The sequence below is a fragment of the Panthera uncia genome, chromosome C2 (genome assembly GCF_023721935.1).
Source record: "Panthera uncia isolate 11264 chromosome C2, Puncia_PCG_1.0, whole genome shotgun sequence".
In the NCBI taxonomy this organism is placed as follows: Eukaryota; Metazoa; Chordata; class Mammalia; order Carnivora; family Felidae; genus Panthera; species Panthera uncia.
Window position 1 is genome coordinate 3,818,995 of NC_064810.1, and position 13,269 is coordinate 3,832,263.

General features: G+C 58.1%; 1 protein-coding gene across 2 annotated transcripts in view; it reads left to right on the forward strand.

Annotated features, from left to right (window-relative positions):
* The window catches only part of PRDM15 (PR/SET domain 15), a 66,429-nt gene that overhangs the window by 50,044 nt on the left and 3,116 nt on the right, over positions 1-13,269 (forward strand). For both annotated transcript variants that reach the window (XM_049627797.1, XM_049627798.1), the window contains 5 exons: positions 2,228-2,359; positions 3,833-3,916; positions 4,237-4,412; positions 10,962-11,042; positions 12,622-12,831. In XM_049627797.1, the coding sequence (XP_049483754.1) occupies positions 2,228-2,359; positions 3,833-3,916; positions 4,237-4,412; positions 10,962-11,042; positions 12,622-12,831 (683 nt within the window). The remainder of the gene's footprint in view (positions 1-2,227; positions 2,360-3,832; positions 3,917-4,236; positions 4,413-10,961; positions 11,043-12,621; positions 12,832-13,269) is intronic.

Consider the following 13,269-nt stretch of genomic DNA (forward strand, 5'->3'; position numbering starts at 1 on the left):
CTTCTGTTCCCTCTCCCCCCGTCCCCGCTTTATCCTGCTTTTCTTCGTCCCTTCCCACATGGCCCTCTCCCTGTGTGGCCGGGGCGTGGCTTGGCTCACTGCTCAGTCTGGTGCCTGCAGTGGAGCTGGTCCCGTGGCAGGTGCCGGCGTGGCAGGCATGTTAACGGGCTGTGAGTCGTGTTCATGGCTGAAAGCAACGTGATGGTGGGTTTGCACTGTCCACGCTGTGTGGGGCGGGTTCACATGGCGCCGACAGAAGTGACCGCACGGCGGAGGGTGTGTTCCGCGTGGCCAGAATGGTTTCAGCGGTGTCCCCGGGGCGGGGTGACCCGGCAGGGCTGCTGGGCCGCATCCTCGGGGCTAACCTCTTGTCTCCTGGAGCTTTTCACTATGAGCGCGTGTCATGGTTTCGATTGAGAAACTAAAACCCGCTTATTAAGGGAAAAACGCTCTTCTGAAGTCAGAGCTAGGCTCACACGTTTGCGCTTCCTGTAGCCTTAGAAGCCTTTTCTGGCGGACCGGCGCTTGGGAGACTCCTGCTCCCTCTGCTGGCTCAGACAGGCCGGTTCTCGTGACTTCTCACAGCTCAGCCGGGCCCGGGTTCGTGCAGGTCTGGCGTGGAGGCAGGCCCGTGTTTGTGCAGGCCCAGCCCGGCCAGGCTGGGTTCGTGCACGCGTAGGGTTTGTGGAGGCCTGGGTTCAGCCGGGCCTGGGGTCCAGTAGCAGCCAGAGCTGGCTGAGCCTCCCCTCCCCATTCGCCGGGACGGGGTTTCCCGGATAACCTGGCGGGGACCGTGGCCAGACGCCGCCGTTGTTTCACTACCGTTACCGAGGGCAGAACCAGCGGTGGTCGGACTCTGCCCCACCCCGTAGTCCCCCCACGTCCTGTTCTGTGTGGCGGTGACAGCCGTGGCCTATCCAGGGCCCCTTGACCGGTTAGGTCTGCAGCCAGCCAGACTGGACGCATCGGCCTTGCGCTTGTGAGCCCCACCCACCTGCTCTGCAGTGGTTTTTGCCCACAGCTTCTGTGGCCCCGGCCTTTCCCGTTCAGACTGTCCACTGAACCAAGACCCCCACTTCTCATGCACACCCTGTGCCGGAACCCCCCCCCCCCCACTGATCACACCCTGTACCAGGCTGCCCCCCACTGATTCACACCATGTACTAGGACCCCCACCTGCTGCTGGTTCACACCCTGTTCCAGGACCCCCCCCACCACTCACTCACACCCTCTACCAGGGTCGTCCCTTTTCGACGCCCAAGTTAGGTTGTACTTTATCTCCCCTCCTTTAGCCAAGATTGACTTCGTTACACTTAATTAAAGGTAGACTGACAGTCCGTGCGTATACCGCACAGATCGAATGTCCAGCAAACTGAATTCTAATCTCGGTTAACATTAGCGCTCTCAGGACCAACAGGAACTCTGTGGCGGGCTTGCACGGCTCTCAGCGGGTGACTCCGTTGTGTCACGGTGGTTGCTTTGAGCACCGACCCTCAGGTCTGGGCAGGCCCCTGATCACATGAGGTGTCCAGACGTGTCTGGACCTCTGAGGGCATAACTGCCCATCTGCACTGGTGGAGGGGGTCCTTTGGGAAGATTCACCCCCCAAGTCCCGACCTCTTCTCTTGTTGCACGCTCACCAAGACCTGTGCCTGCCCGAGGACCCAGATCCCAGGCAGTGTGGAAGCTCTAGGGTGTGGTGTAGGCACTGTGGCGGGGCAGGGGCGGGGAGGGATCTTGGCACTGGGTAGGGCACAAGCACTGTGAGGGGCTCTGGGCACAGGGAGGAGTGGAAACTATTGCAGGTTGGGCATGGGCATTGGGGGGGGTCTAGCTATGGGGTGTGGTGTGGGCACTGGGACGGGTGTCTTGGCCCAGGGTGGGGTACAGGCACTGTGAAGGGTCCCAGGCGTGGGCGCTGCAGTGGAGGGCCCAGGTCCCAGGCACAGTGGAAGGTCCAGGGTGTGGTGCAAATGCTGTAATGGAGAGTCCCATGTGCGGGGCACGGCAGGGGTGCGGGCACAGTGGTGGAGGGTCCCCAGCAGGGGCGCTACGGCAGGGAAGGGTCCCGGGTGAGGGCACAGTGGTGGAGGGCCCCGGGTGCGGGCGCTGTGGCAGCGCAGGGTCCTGGGGAACGCAGGGCAGGTGCAGGGCAGCTCTGGAGGCGGGAGAGGCGGGCTGGCTGAGTGTGAGTGTGCCCCCTGCCTGCCCCCTCCCCCGCCGGCAGGCATGAAGACCAAGCACGCGCTGCGCCACCACATGAAGCTGCACAAGGGCATCAAGGAGTACGAGTGCAAGGAGTGCCACCGCAAGTTCGCGCAGAAGGTCAACATGCTCAAGCACTACAAGCGGCACACGGGTGAGTCCGCGGAGCGCCTGCGCTCCGGTGCGGCCGCTGGGACGCGTCGTAGCCCCCGACCTGCGGCTCCCAGCAGGCCCGGCTTCCCGGTTCTGCGAGTGCCGTCCTCGGAGCCGTGGGCCGGCGGCCTCAGGTGTCAGAGGCCGTCCCCTCCTCCAGGCGCCCGGCCGGCGCGTCCCCGTCCCCAACACACGGGAGCCCGGGTCCCTGCACGCCTCGCCACCAGGTCTCGGCGCCACCTGCCGATCCCTAGTGTTCTTGCCTCGCGCCGGCCGTTTCCCTGCCCGGGCGTGGGCCTGAGACATGATCGGATCGGACAAGGGCCCGCTGGCCACGGTTTCGTCTGGGGCGGGAGGCCCCGGAGCGCCTCCATGTCTGTGCGTCCACAGAGGACAGGGCGCCCGTTAAAAGCGATGTTAATTTACGTAGAGGTCTGTGATACGACCGGGGAAGAAACAGCCTCTGTAGCAACAGGCATGAGTTCCTTTCTTACAAGACGTTACGTGTGGATAAACGTGTGTGTGAGAACCAGGGGGCGTGGGAGCTCAGAGGTCCCCCTGGTGACCAGGTGTGTCTGTGCATGAAACTTCCAGGGAAACCTCTCCCTGTGCCCGTGTCCTCCCTCACCTGGGTTTTGAGGTCCGCACTGTCCAGCCCCGCCCACCCGCGCGCCCCCCTCGCTCACTGCCCCCACAGCGGTCCAGGCCACCACCTGGCCACTGGCCCTGCGTCCCTGGCTGATTACGGATGCCCTCGTTTCCCCGGGGAGCCCATGGGAGACTCTCTGCGCCTTTTCTGGGGAGCTGTGTCACTGCCGGGGACTGGGCCACGCGCCTCCTCGGGTTCCGTCTCGCTCCGCAGGCACATTGGCCACCAGGACATAGTTGCCTCTGTGCCTGCCTGCCCCTCTGCGAGCTCGGGGCCCCGCACACGCAGGGACTCGGCACAGACTCCCGGGACCGAGCGACTGGGTCTCTAAAATCGCGTTCCTTGTTTCCGTTTCCGGGGAAGACCCCGTTTAGGAGACGTGCTGAGGGTCCACCTTGTTGTCCGCGTCAGGGGTGCCGCGGTCTGAGGGCTCTACCCGTGCTCGCCAGGCCGATCCCCGCAGACTGAGCTCCCGGGGCGGGGGGCGGCCGGGGTGGGGCCCTGGGAAGCTTCTGCGGTGCGGTGTCCGGCCTCCCTCACCGGGAGCTGATGCCCAGCACGGCCGACCGCGTGGGCTCTGCCCGTTGGGGTGGACGGCGGTCCCGCGGGTCCGGCCGGGCGGCGACGCCACCCTCCGCGGAGGGAGGTGCTCGCTGAGCTGCCCCGGCTTTTCCGTGGGGTCAGCATTTGCTCTGGGGTCTCCTGCAGTTTCCGTTCCCCCCCCCCCCCCCGCGTCCTGGGCACCCACGGGGACCCTCGGGCGAGGAGTGGAGTTGAGGTCCCCCCCCCCTCCCCTGCCCCACGTTCGCGCGCCGTCTTCCGCAGGGATCAAAGATTTCATGTGCGAGCTGTGCGGAAAGACCTTCAGCGAGAGGAACACGATGGAGACCCACAAGCTCATCCACACGGGTAAGCGGGGCGGCGGGCTGCACGCGGCGGGGGCCGGCGTGTGCAGACGATTCGGTGTGCTGCCTCCACAGGCGGCCCCTGCCCCTTGAAAATCAGCCCTCCAGCACTCCCACGCACCCACTCTCGGACTCTCAGATGTGGGAGCAGCATCGCGCCGCCGTGCGCCGCGACGGAGAGGCCGCTGGCCTGCCCGTCCCCTGCCTCACCCGGCAGGTGACCCCGGCAGCGCGTGCAGGGCGCGAGGCACCCCCCTCGCCCGCCCTGGGGGCCGTGGCACGACCCCACTCACGATCTTGTCTCCTCCCCGCGTGCGCGAGAAGTGGGCAAACAGTGGACGTGTTCCGTGTGCGACAAGAAGTACGTCACCGAGTACATGCTGCAGAAGCACGTGCAGCTGACCCACGACAAGGTGGAGGCGCAGAGCTGCCAGCTGTGCGGGACCAAGGTGTCCACCAGGGCGTCCATGAGCAGACACATGCGGCGCAAGCACCCAGAGGTAAGCCGGGGGCGGGCCGCGCTTCCTTCTCCTCCCCCGCCCGTCCGTCCGTCCGTCGGGTGCGCGCTGCCCCTGCTCGGAGACCCCAACACCCCCACCCCCGCCCCCATGCCCGCGCTTCCTTCTCCCCGCCCCCGTCTGGGTGCGCGCTGCCCCTGCTCTGAGACCTTTCCCACCCCCACCCCCACCCCTACCCCCACCCCCACCCCTGCGCTTCCTCCTCCCCGCCTCCCTGTCCGGTGTGCCCTGCCCCTGCTCCGAGACCCCTCCACGCCCACGCTTCCTTCTCCCCGCCCCTCTGTCTGTTGTGCGCAGAACCTACTTGGAGAAGCCGCAGTGCTGACTTCGCCCTGCCCCCTGCCCCTCTGTCTGGTGTCAGAGCCCCCCCCCCCCCCCCCCCCCTCCCGCCCAGACCCCCACTCCCGTGCTTCCGTCTCCCCGCCCCCTGTCTGGTGCATGTTGCCCCTGCTCAGAGACCCCACCCCCTACTCTGCCCGTCTGTCTGGTGCACACTGCCCCTGCTCCGAGACCCCCCCGGTGCTGACTCACAGACCCGTCTCCCTCCGTAGACCCACAGTTCTTAAGGCGGGGCCTGGGCCTTACCTTCCCCTCTGACTTGCAGTGCCTGCACCTGGGAAGCAGTGAATGAATGAATAGCCTCAAACATATTTCTTGCTAACATTCTAGATTTTTAAAGTGTGTTTGTTTATTGATTTTGAGAGATAGCAAGCGGGGGAAGGGCAGAAAGAGAGGGAAAGAGAATCCCAAGCAGGCTCCGAGCTGTCAGCACAGAGCGCAGCATGGGTCTCGATCCCTCGACAACCGTGAGGTCATGACTGGAGCTGAAACCCAGAGTCGGATGTTCAACCGCCTGGGTCACCCAGGCGCCCCGTAGGGTCATAGATTATGTTCTCATTGGAATTCCAGCAGGACAGGAGCACGACGCTGACTCCCTTCCCCTGTTCCTCCCTCCAGAGCGGCTAATCCAGAGTGCAGAACGGGGAGTCTCCACATGGCGTGGGGGCCGAGCAGGGTGCTGACTGGAGGGAGCAGTTGTAGAGAGGCAAGCACACCCTGGATGGCCTGGGCGCTTGTTCCAAAGGAAGATCTGGGGCATTTGCATAATTCATTTATTTAAGTCTTTTTTTCAGATTTTTATTTAAATTCTAGTTAGTTAGCATACAGCACAATAGTGTTTTTGGAGCAGAATTAATGATGCCTCTCTTACGTCCGACACCCAGTGCTCAGCACGACCAGCGCCCTCCTTAGTCCCACCCCCACCCCCTTCCTTCCATCAACCCTCAGCTTGTTCTCTATCATACTCTCTTAGAGGTGTTTCCCTCTCTGTTTCCCCCTCCTCTTCCCGTATGGTCATCTGTTTTGTTAAATTCCACATATGAGTGAAATCATACAGTCTGTGTCTTTCTCTGATGTCTTTCGCTTAGCATAATACATTCTGGCTCCATCCACGTCGTGGCAAATGGCAAGTTTTCATCCCTTTTGACGGCTGAGTTATATGACGTTGTATATACGTACCGCATCTTTTTTATCCATTCATCAGTTGGTGGACGTTGCATTTCTTTCCATAGTTTGGCTACTGTTGACAGTGCTGCTGTAAACATTGGGGTGCACGTGCACCCTCAAATCTGTATTTTCGTACCCTTTGCGTAAATACCTATAGTGGAATTACTGGGCCGTAGGGAAGTTCTATTTTTAACTTTTTGAGGAACCTCCATGGTGTTTTCCACAGTGACTGCACCAGTTGGCATTCCCACCAACAGTGCACGAAGGTTCCCCTTTCTCCGCATCCTCCCAAAACCTGTTGTTTCCTGAGTTGTTAATTTTAGCCATTCTGGTAGGTGTGAGGTGGTATCTCATGGGGGTTTTTGATTTGTATTTCCCTGATGATTGGTGATGTTGAGCATCTTTTCATGTGTCTGTTGGCTGTCTGGACGTCTTTGGAAAAGCGTCTTCTGTCCATTTCTTAACTGGGTCTTTTGTTTTTTGGGTGTTGAGTTTGAGAAGTTCTTCATAGATTTTGGATACTAACCCTTTAACAGGTAACATCGTTAGCAAATATCCTCTCCCGTTCTGTTGGTTGCCTTTTAGTTGCATTGACTGTTTCCTTCTTTGTGCAAAAGCTTTTCGTCTTGATGAGGTCCCAGTAGTTCATTTTTGCTTTTGTTTCCCTTGCCTCCAGGGACATGTCTAATAAGAAGTTGCTCTGGCCGAGGTCAACGAGGTTGCTGCCTGTTTTCTCCTCTAGGATTTTGATGGTTTCCTGTCTCACATTTAGGTCTTTCATCCATTTTGAGTTTATTTTTGTGTCTGGTGTAAGAAAGTGGTCCAGGTTCATTGTTCTGCATGTCGCTGTCCAGTTCTCCCAACACCTTTTGCTGAAGAGCCTGTCTTTTTTCCATTCGATATTCTTTTCTGCTTTGTCCAAAATTAGTTGGCCATATAGTGGTGGGTTCATTTCTGGGTTCTCTATTCTGTTGCATTGATCTACATGTCTGTTTTTGTGCCAGTACCATACTGTCTCGATGATTACAGCTTGAAGTCCAGAATTGTGATGCCCCCAGCCTTGGTTTTCTTTTTCAGGATTGCTTTGGCTATTCAGGGTCTTTTGTGGTTCCATACAAATTTTAGGACTGTTTGTTCTAGCCCTGTGGAAAAATTGTGGTGGTATTTTGATAGGGATTGCATTAAATGTAGAGATTGCTTTGGATAGTATCGACATTTTAACAATATTTGCTCTTCCTGTCCAGGAGCGTGGAACCTTTTTCCATTTTTTTGTGTCTTCTTCAATTTCTTTCATAAGCTTTCTACAGTTTTCAGAGTAGAGATCTTTTATCTCTTTGGTTTGCTTTATTCCTAGGTATCTTATTGTTTTGGGTACAACCGTAAGTGGGATCGATTCCTTGATTTCTTTTTCTGCTGCTTTGTTATTGGTGTATTGAAATGCAACGGATTTCTGTGCATTGATTTTATGTGCTGCTGCTTTGCTGAATTTATGTGTGCTAGCAATTTTTTGGTAGAGTCTTTTGGGTTTTCTCCATAGAGTATTATGTTGTGTGCAAGTAGTGAGAGTTCGATTTCTTCATTGCCGATTTGGACGCCTTTTATTTCTTTTTGTGGTCTGATCGCTGAGGCTGGGACTTCCAGTACCATGTTAAATAGTTAATGGTGAAAGCAGACATCCTTGTCTCATTCCTGATCGTAGGGGAAAGACTCTCAATTTTTCCCCATTAAGGGTATTAGCTGTGGGTCTTTTCTATATGGCCTTTATGATGTTGAGGTATATTTCATCTATCACTACTTTCTTGAGGGTTTTTATCAAGAAAGGCTGCTGTATTTTGTCAGCTGCTTTCTCTGCATCTATTGAGAGGATCATACAGTTCTTTCGGATCATGTGGTTTTATCAACCGTGGCCTGTCATGTTGGCTGATTTGCAAATATCGAACCACCCCTACAGCCCAGGAGTAAATCCCACTTGGTCATGGTGAATAATTCTTTTAATGTACTATTGGATTCAATTTGCTAGCATCTTGTTGAGAATTAACTGAAAAACAAAACTAGAAAAGAAATGCAGGGAAACAGACATCAGATCACTTCGGGGGAAGACTTTCCAAGTGTAAAATCAGCGGGAAAAGTCGCAAGCAAAAACATCTGTAGATTTGACTGTCTGAACAGCGTACCACTTAGAACTTCCGTGGTCCAAAAGGATAAGCAGAGGGCAGACTGGAAATACGTGCAAGAGATTCCTGTCACTAGCAGGTGTAAGTTGTTGATATTAAAGCTGATAGCCATTCAACGAGAAGCCATAAGAACGAGCATACGCGCGGAAAGGAAATCTACAAGGTTCAAACCCAGAAAGAAGCATTCAATCCCGCCAAATCCCGGAAATGCAAATGTTAGCGGAAGCTGCTATCCGCCGTGTGTTGGATTAGCAGGAGAATTTTAGATTAAAAATGACCGTGCTGGCTCGCACGCGTCCAGCACTCTGGCCATTGGATGTCCTCCTGGGACACGGCAGGACGGTATTGTCCCAGTGCTTTGTAAATGATGGCTTGGACCTCTCGGTTTCCAGCAGGAGAAATGTGGTTAAACTCGTGACAGTGTAGCAATGTGCTTGGCTCTGTGAACACGTTTCACAGAGAATTCTAGATACAGTTGTAAACGGCCGTCGTAAAGAAGAAGGCTGCAGCGGGTGCATGATGTACGCGTATACGCGCTATGCGTCCCGCGTGTCCTACGTGCTATGTGTGTGTACACGGTGCTCACCTGTGCAAAATAGGTTGATCAGGGCGCCTGGGTGGCTCAGTCGGTTAAGCGTCTGACTCTTGGTTTCAGTCAGGTCATGATCTCACTCTTCATGGGATCAAGCCCCTCATCGGGCTCCACGCTGACGGCACAGAGCCTGCTTGGGATTCTCTCTCCCTCTCTCTGCCCCTCCCCGACCGTGCTCTCTCTCACTCTCTTTCTCTCAAATAAAATAAATTAAAAAAAATAAAATAAGTGGTCAGCACAGAAAGAAGAGAAGACCGTGTTGCACCGTGGTCTCCTGGTGGTGAAGTTATGGGTAATTTCTTGTTTTCATATTTTCTCCATCTGTAAGAATTTCTTTTAACGAACAGGGATGACTTTTGCCATCATAAAAGCACCGTCTGCCATAATGTGGGGACAGTAGGTGTTTCTTTTCCTTCTGGAGCCTGCTTCGCCCCCCCGTGGCCAGTTCAGGACCCCCCCCCCCCCCCCCCCCCCCCCGCACCGTGCCCGGAGCCGTTCTGAGCTGAGCCTGTGTAGTTGGGACTCCCCCCGCTGAGCTCCTCTTAATTCCCTCTTCCGCGAGCAGCCAGCCAGGGTTTTCACCTTGCAGAGCAGCCGGGTTGCGGGAGCCCGAGTGTTAGCGTCCCCTCGGCCGACCCCTGTCGGCCACAGTGACGTCCAGGTCTCGGGGCGCGGGGTGGGCGCTGCGCCCTCCCCACCGGCACGCGATGAGTCTGGAGCCTGTGCAAGTTCTCTGTTGCGGGAGCGTCTGTAGTTGCGGGCGTTCACGAAGAGCGTGCAGGTCGGTTTTCACAGACCGGGTAGGTGACGTGGGTCACTGGGTGCAGAGAGAGGCCTTGGTTAATGGGGGTGCTCGGCCAGCGCTTTTGTCCAGCGAGCCCTTTTGCCGGGGCCAAAGATCGCTTCCTACTTAACTGATCGCTGTGCAAGGTCGCCTTCTTGTGCCTGCTTCTCAGAGGGGGGCAGTGTTCTGCATAGCCTGCCTGAACACACCCGCCCTGGGCAAAACGAGCGTCCCGGAAGGGGAGACCCACCGTCCAAGGGCAGCGAGAGTGCCGTGGTGGCCCTTCTGTTCCCACCTCTTCCGTTCCCCGAGGCTTCGTCCTGGTCTCCGTGGGCCATTCCTGTGTTTCGTTCTGTGTCGTTCACACACACGTGAGCCGCTGCTGGTGAGCCCCGGGCAGCCAGCCGGGCAGGATGTGTCTCCCCCTCCTGGACTTGGCCGTCTAGGGTGGGAGACCGAGGGAAGAGCAGGAGGTGGACGAGGGGTAAAGCTGCCGCAGGAAGCACAGCACGCGGAGGAGGTGACCCCAGACGGCAGAGAACGTGGCGGGGTCCTGGGGACGCCTGGGCGAGCTCTGCTGTGGCTGTTCGTGCTGCCGCTGACACCAGGCTGTACGAGAGTGTGTGTGTCAGCAGGGAGGCGGCTGGTGAAGGAGACGGAAGCCGCACCTACCGCGTCTAGTCCACGATTCCCCGCCTGCTTCAGTTGGGCAAAAGCGTAAAGGCGCTTGCAAAGCTGTCCGGGCGAAGAACCCTCGCAGACAGACTTACGGTTTTCCCCCCGATCCCACGTAGGCTTTCCACGCGCGTTCCCTTTTCTTGGGGCTCACCTGTACCGTGCCTTCCTGGGGGCCCCTTCTCTCTGCACTCAACGCTGCACTGTCCCACTTAGGATTTAGTTCCCTTAATCAGCACAGCAGCACGTGAACTGGCTTGTGGGTGAGAATCAGGGGCAGGACACCCCTGAGCCATGGGAGGGCTGGTGGCCCCCAGGGGAGCGCGTGGCAGCCTGAGGGTCCGCAGTGTGACTCATGGAGGGAAGGCGGGGGCGAGGGGTCACCTCACCACCGAATTGACGCGAGCAAGTTCCCGTACCTGTGTCCAGTTGAAAAGTAGAGTTTAAAGTGGAACCGTTTCATTTTTGGTGATTCTTCATGGGACAGGTTTGCTGTTTGTATCCGATCCTGCCCCCGCTTATCGTATGAGCTAACAGAGGAGTCACAGAAAATTCATCTACGGGAGGCATATGGTGTGAGGCAAAAAAAAAAAAAAAAAAGGCAGAAAAGAGACAGGTGCACCCCTCTCCCCTCCCCCCCGCCCCGTGTGTAAGAGCATCACAGAAACTTGAAACGCGGGGAGACGGGGGTGAGGGAAGGAAGGGCCGGGGCCAGACGGCACCGAGCTGGGCTGGGTCAGAATGACCGAATCGGCTGCTGGCGCGACGTCCCCTGGCTCACCACCCGTGCTCGCTCGCAGGTCCTGGCCGTCAGGATTGATGATCTGGACCACCTCCCGGAGACCACCACCATCGATGCCTCCTCCATTGGCATTGTCCAGGTGCGCACGAGCAGGCCCGCGGGGTGGGGCGGAGGGGCCCAGACGGGTGCTGCGAGGGGCCTTTGGGCAGGCCCCCGAGTCCCTTCCTTTCACCCACGTCTCTCGTTTTCTAGTAGGTTCTCTCTCCCCAGGCCTTTTGGAACGTCTCCTAGTTTCTGTAACGTTTCCAGAACTTCCGTCGTTTTCAATACTGAGGTATCTCATTTTAGAGAATAGACAGTAATCTTCAAGCTCCCTGGAGAAGCGGTAGGGGGTGTGGGTGTAGAGACAAAGTTAGGTTTATTTTAAGGAATTGGCTTATGTGATCGTGGAAGCTGGTAAGTCCTAAATCTGCAGGGCGGGTGGGTGGGCTGAGACCCAGGGAAGAGTTCACGCTGCAGCTGGAGTCTGACGGCTGCCTCGAGGCGCAGGTCCCTCTTCCCCAGGGACCTCAGGTTTTCCTCTTAAGGCCTTCGACTGATTGGGTGAGGCCCACCTATACCATAGGGGTTCATCTGCTTTACTGGGAGTCCACTGATTTAATGTCAAGCTCCTCTAAAAAACACCTTCACAGCATCTTTGCTGGGCAACCAAACCCCCAGGCGCCCTAGCCCAGCCTCCGTGACGCATAAAATTAACTATCACGGTTTCCATAAGAGCTTAGCGTAATTAGATTGTGGTAACCAAATAACTTTATTAAATGAACTTTTAGCCAATGTCTTCATAAAAATGGTTTTTTCTTGTAAAGGGAATATGCCATGCTCTTGATTCCTTTAAAATCACGTTCACATCCCTGTACTGGAAACGGCGCTTTGAGCACGGTGCTCAGGTGCTGGGCCGTCGTGAGTGAGCACAGGAAGGCCTAGGGTGCACCAGGGGCCCACGACCCGCGTCCAGCCCCTGTGAGGGCAGCCCCACGATGGCCTGGCCCTGGCAGGCTTCCTCTGGGTCTGTCACTGGGTGGGATCCTGTCACCTGGGATGGCATCAGGGGCCCAGGAGGCGTGGTCGGGGACTAGTCTGGAGAGCCTTGCCGGCCACCGCTGCCCAGTGGCCTCTGCGATGCTGAGCTCAGTCGTGGCGTCAGCCGGGTTCAGGAGGTCGGCCACAGTGTGGCAGTGCGCCCTGGACGGGCCCAGAGAAGTGCGCAGGGCACCTCTGTGGGGTCGCCATTATGGCTGGCCACCATTGCTGTCCCCAGAGGAGGTGACCGTAAAGTTCTTGGGGTCAGAGCCATCCTGACGATCCAGGATCGTTTGTCTCGTGCATTCGCTTCAGCCTGGGGGTGGAAGCGTGGACACGAGAGGCATTGCAGCCTCGGGCCGAGCTCACCAGGCCGAAACGCTGGTCCGCGTGCCAGCGCGAGACGCGGCTCTTAGAAGTACGACTTCTGTGTGATTTTCTTCACTGAAAAGAAAGTGAACCCGGCAGGAACACGCCCCAACCCCTGGAGGCGCAAAGGAGCAGACACACCGCGGTCACTGTTCCCTGCAGCAGCGTGGTGGCCTAGGGAGGTGGCCGGGACGGTGCTGGGACCCCCGTGGCCAGTGTGGGGACACGCCCCAGTGACCCTGACGTTGATGAGCCTTCTGTCCCCGCAGCCCGAGCTGAGTCTGGAGCAGGAGGAGCTGGCCGAGGGCAAGCACGCGAAAGCTGCCAGGAGGGCCCACAAGAGGAAGCAGAAGCCGGAGGCGGAGGCGGCAGGCGCCCCGGTGCCCGAGGAGGCTACCTTCAGCGAGTACTCGGAGAAGGAGCCCGTGCTGTCCGGCGTGGGTGACGAGACCGACTCTGCGGTGCAGAGCATCCAGCAGGTGGCCCCCTTTCCGCCGCGCGCCGCACGTGTTCCTGCACACACGCCTGACTCGGGGGCGGCCCCTTGGTGGCCCACGGCCCACGTAGCGTTAATCCCGGGAGCTCGTGCCAGCTGCGCGTGTCCCAGCTTAGAGCTAGACGTCGCACCTGTCGTCGTGAACAGTGGTGTGACCGTAGAGCGCGCGAGGGACAGCCGGCCCCGCCTGGTTGGGGATCGGGTTGTTTCTGGGAGGTTAGAAGTGGCCTCCGTGTGTTCCTTCGTCGCGGAAGTAGGCCGACCCCCCGCCCCGGGAGGGATGCAGGGACCCCCCAGCCCCGGGAGGGATGCAGGGACCCCCCAGCCCCAGGAGGGATGCAGGGACCCCCAGCCCCGGGGGAGGGATGCAGGGACCCCCAGCCCCGGGAGGGATGCAGGGACCCCCCCCCAGCCCCGGGAG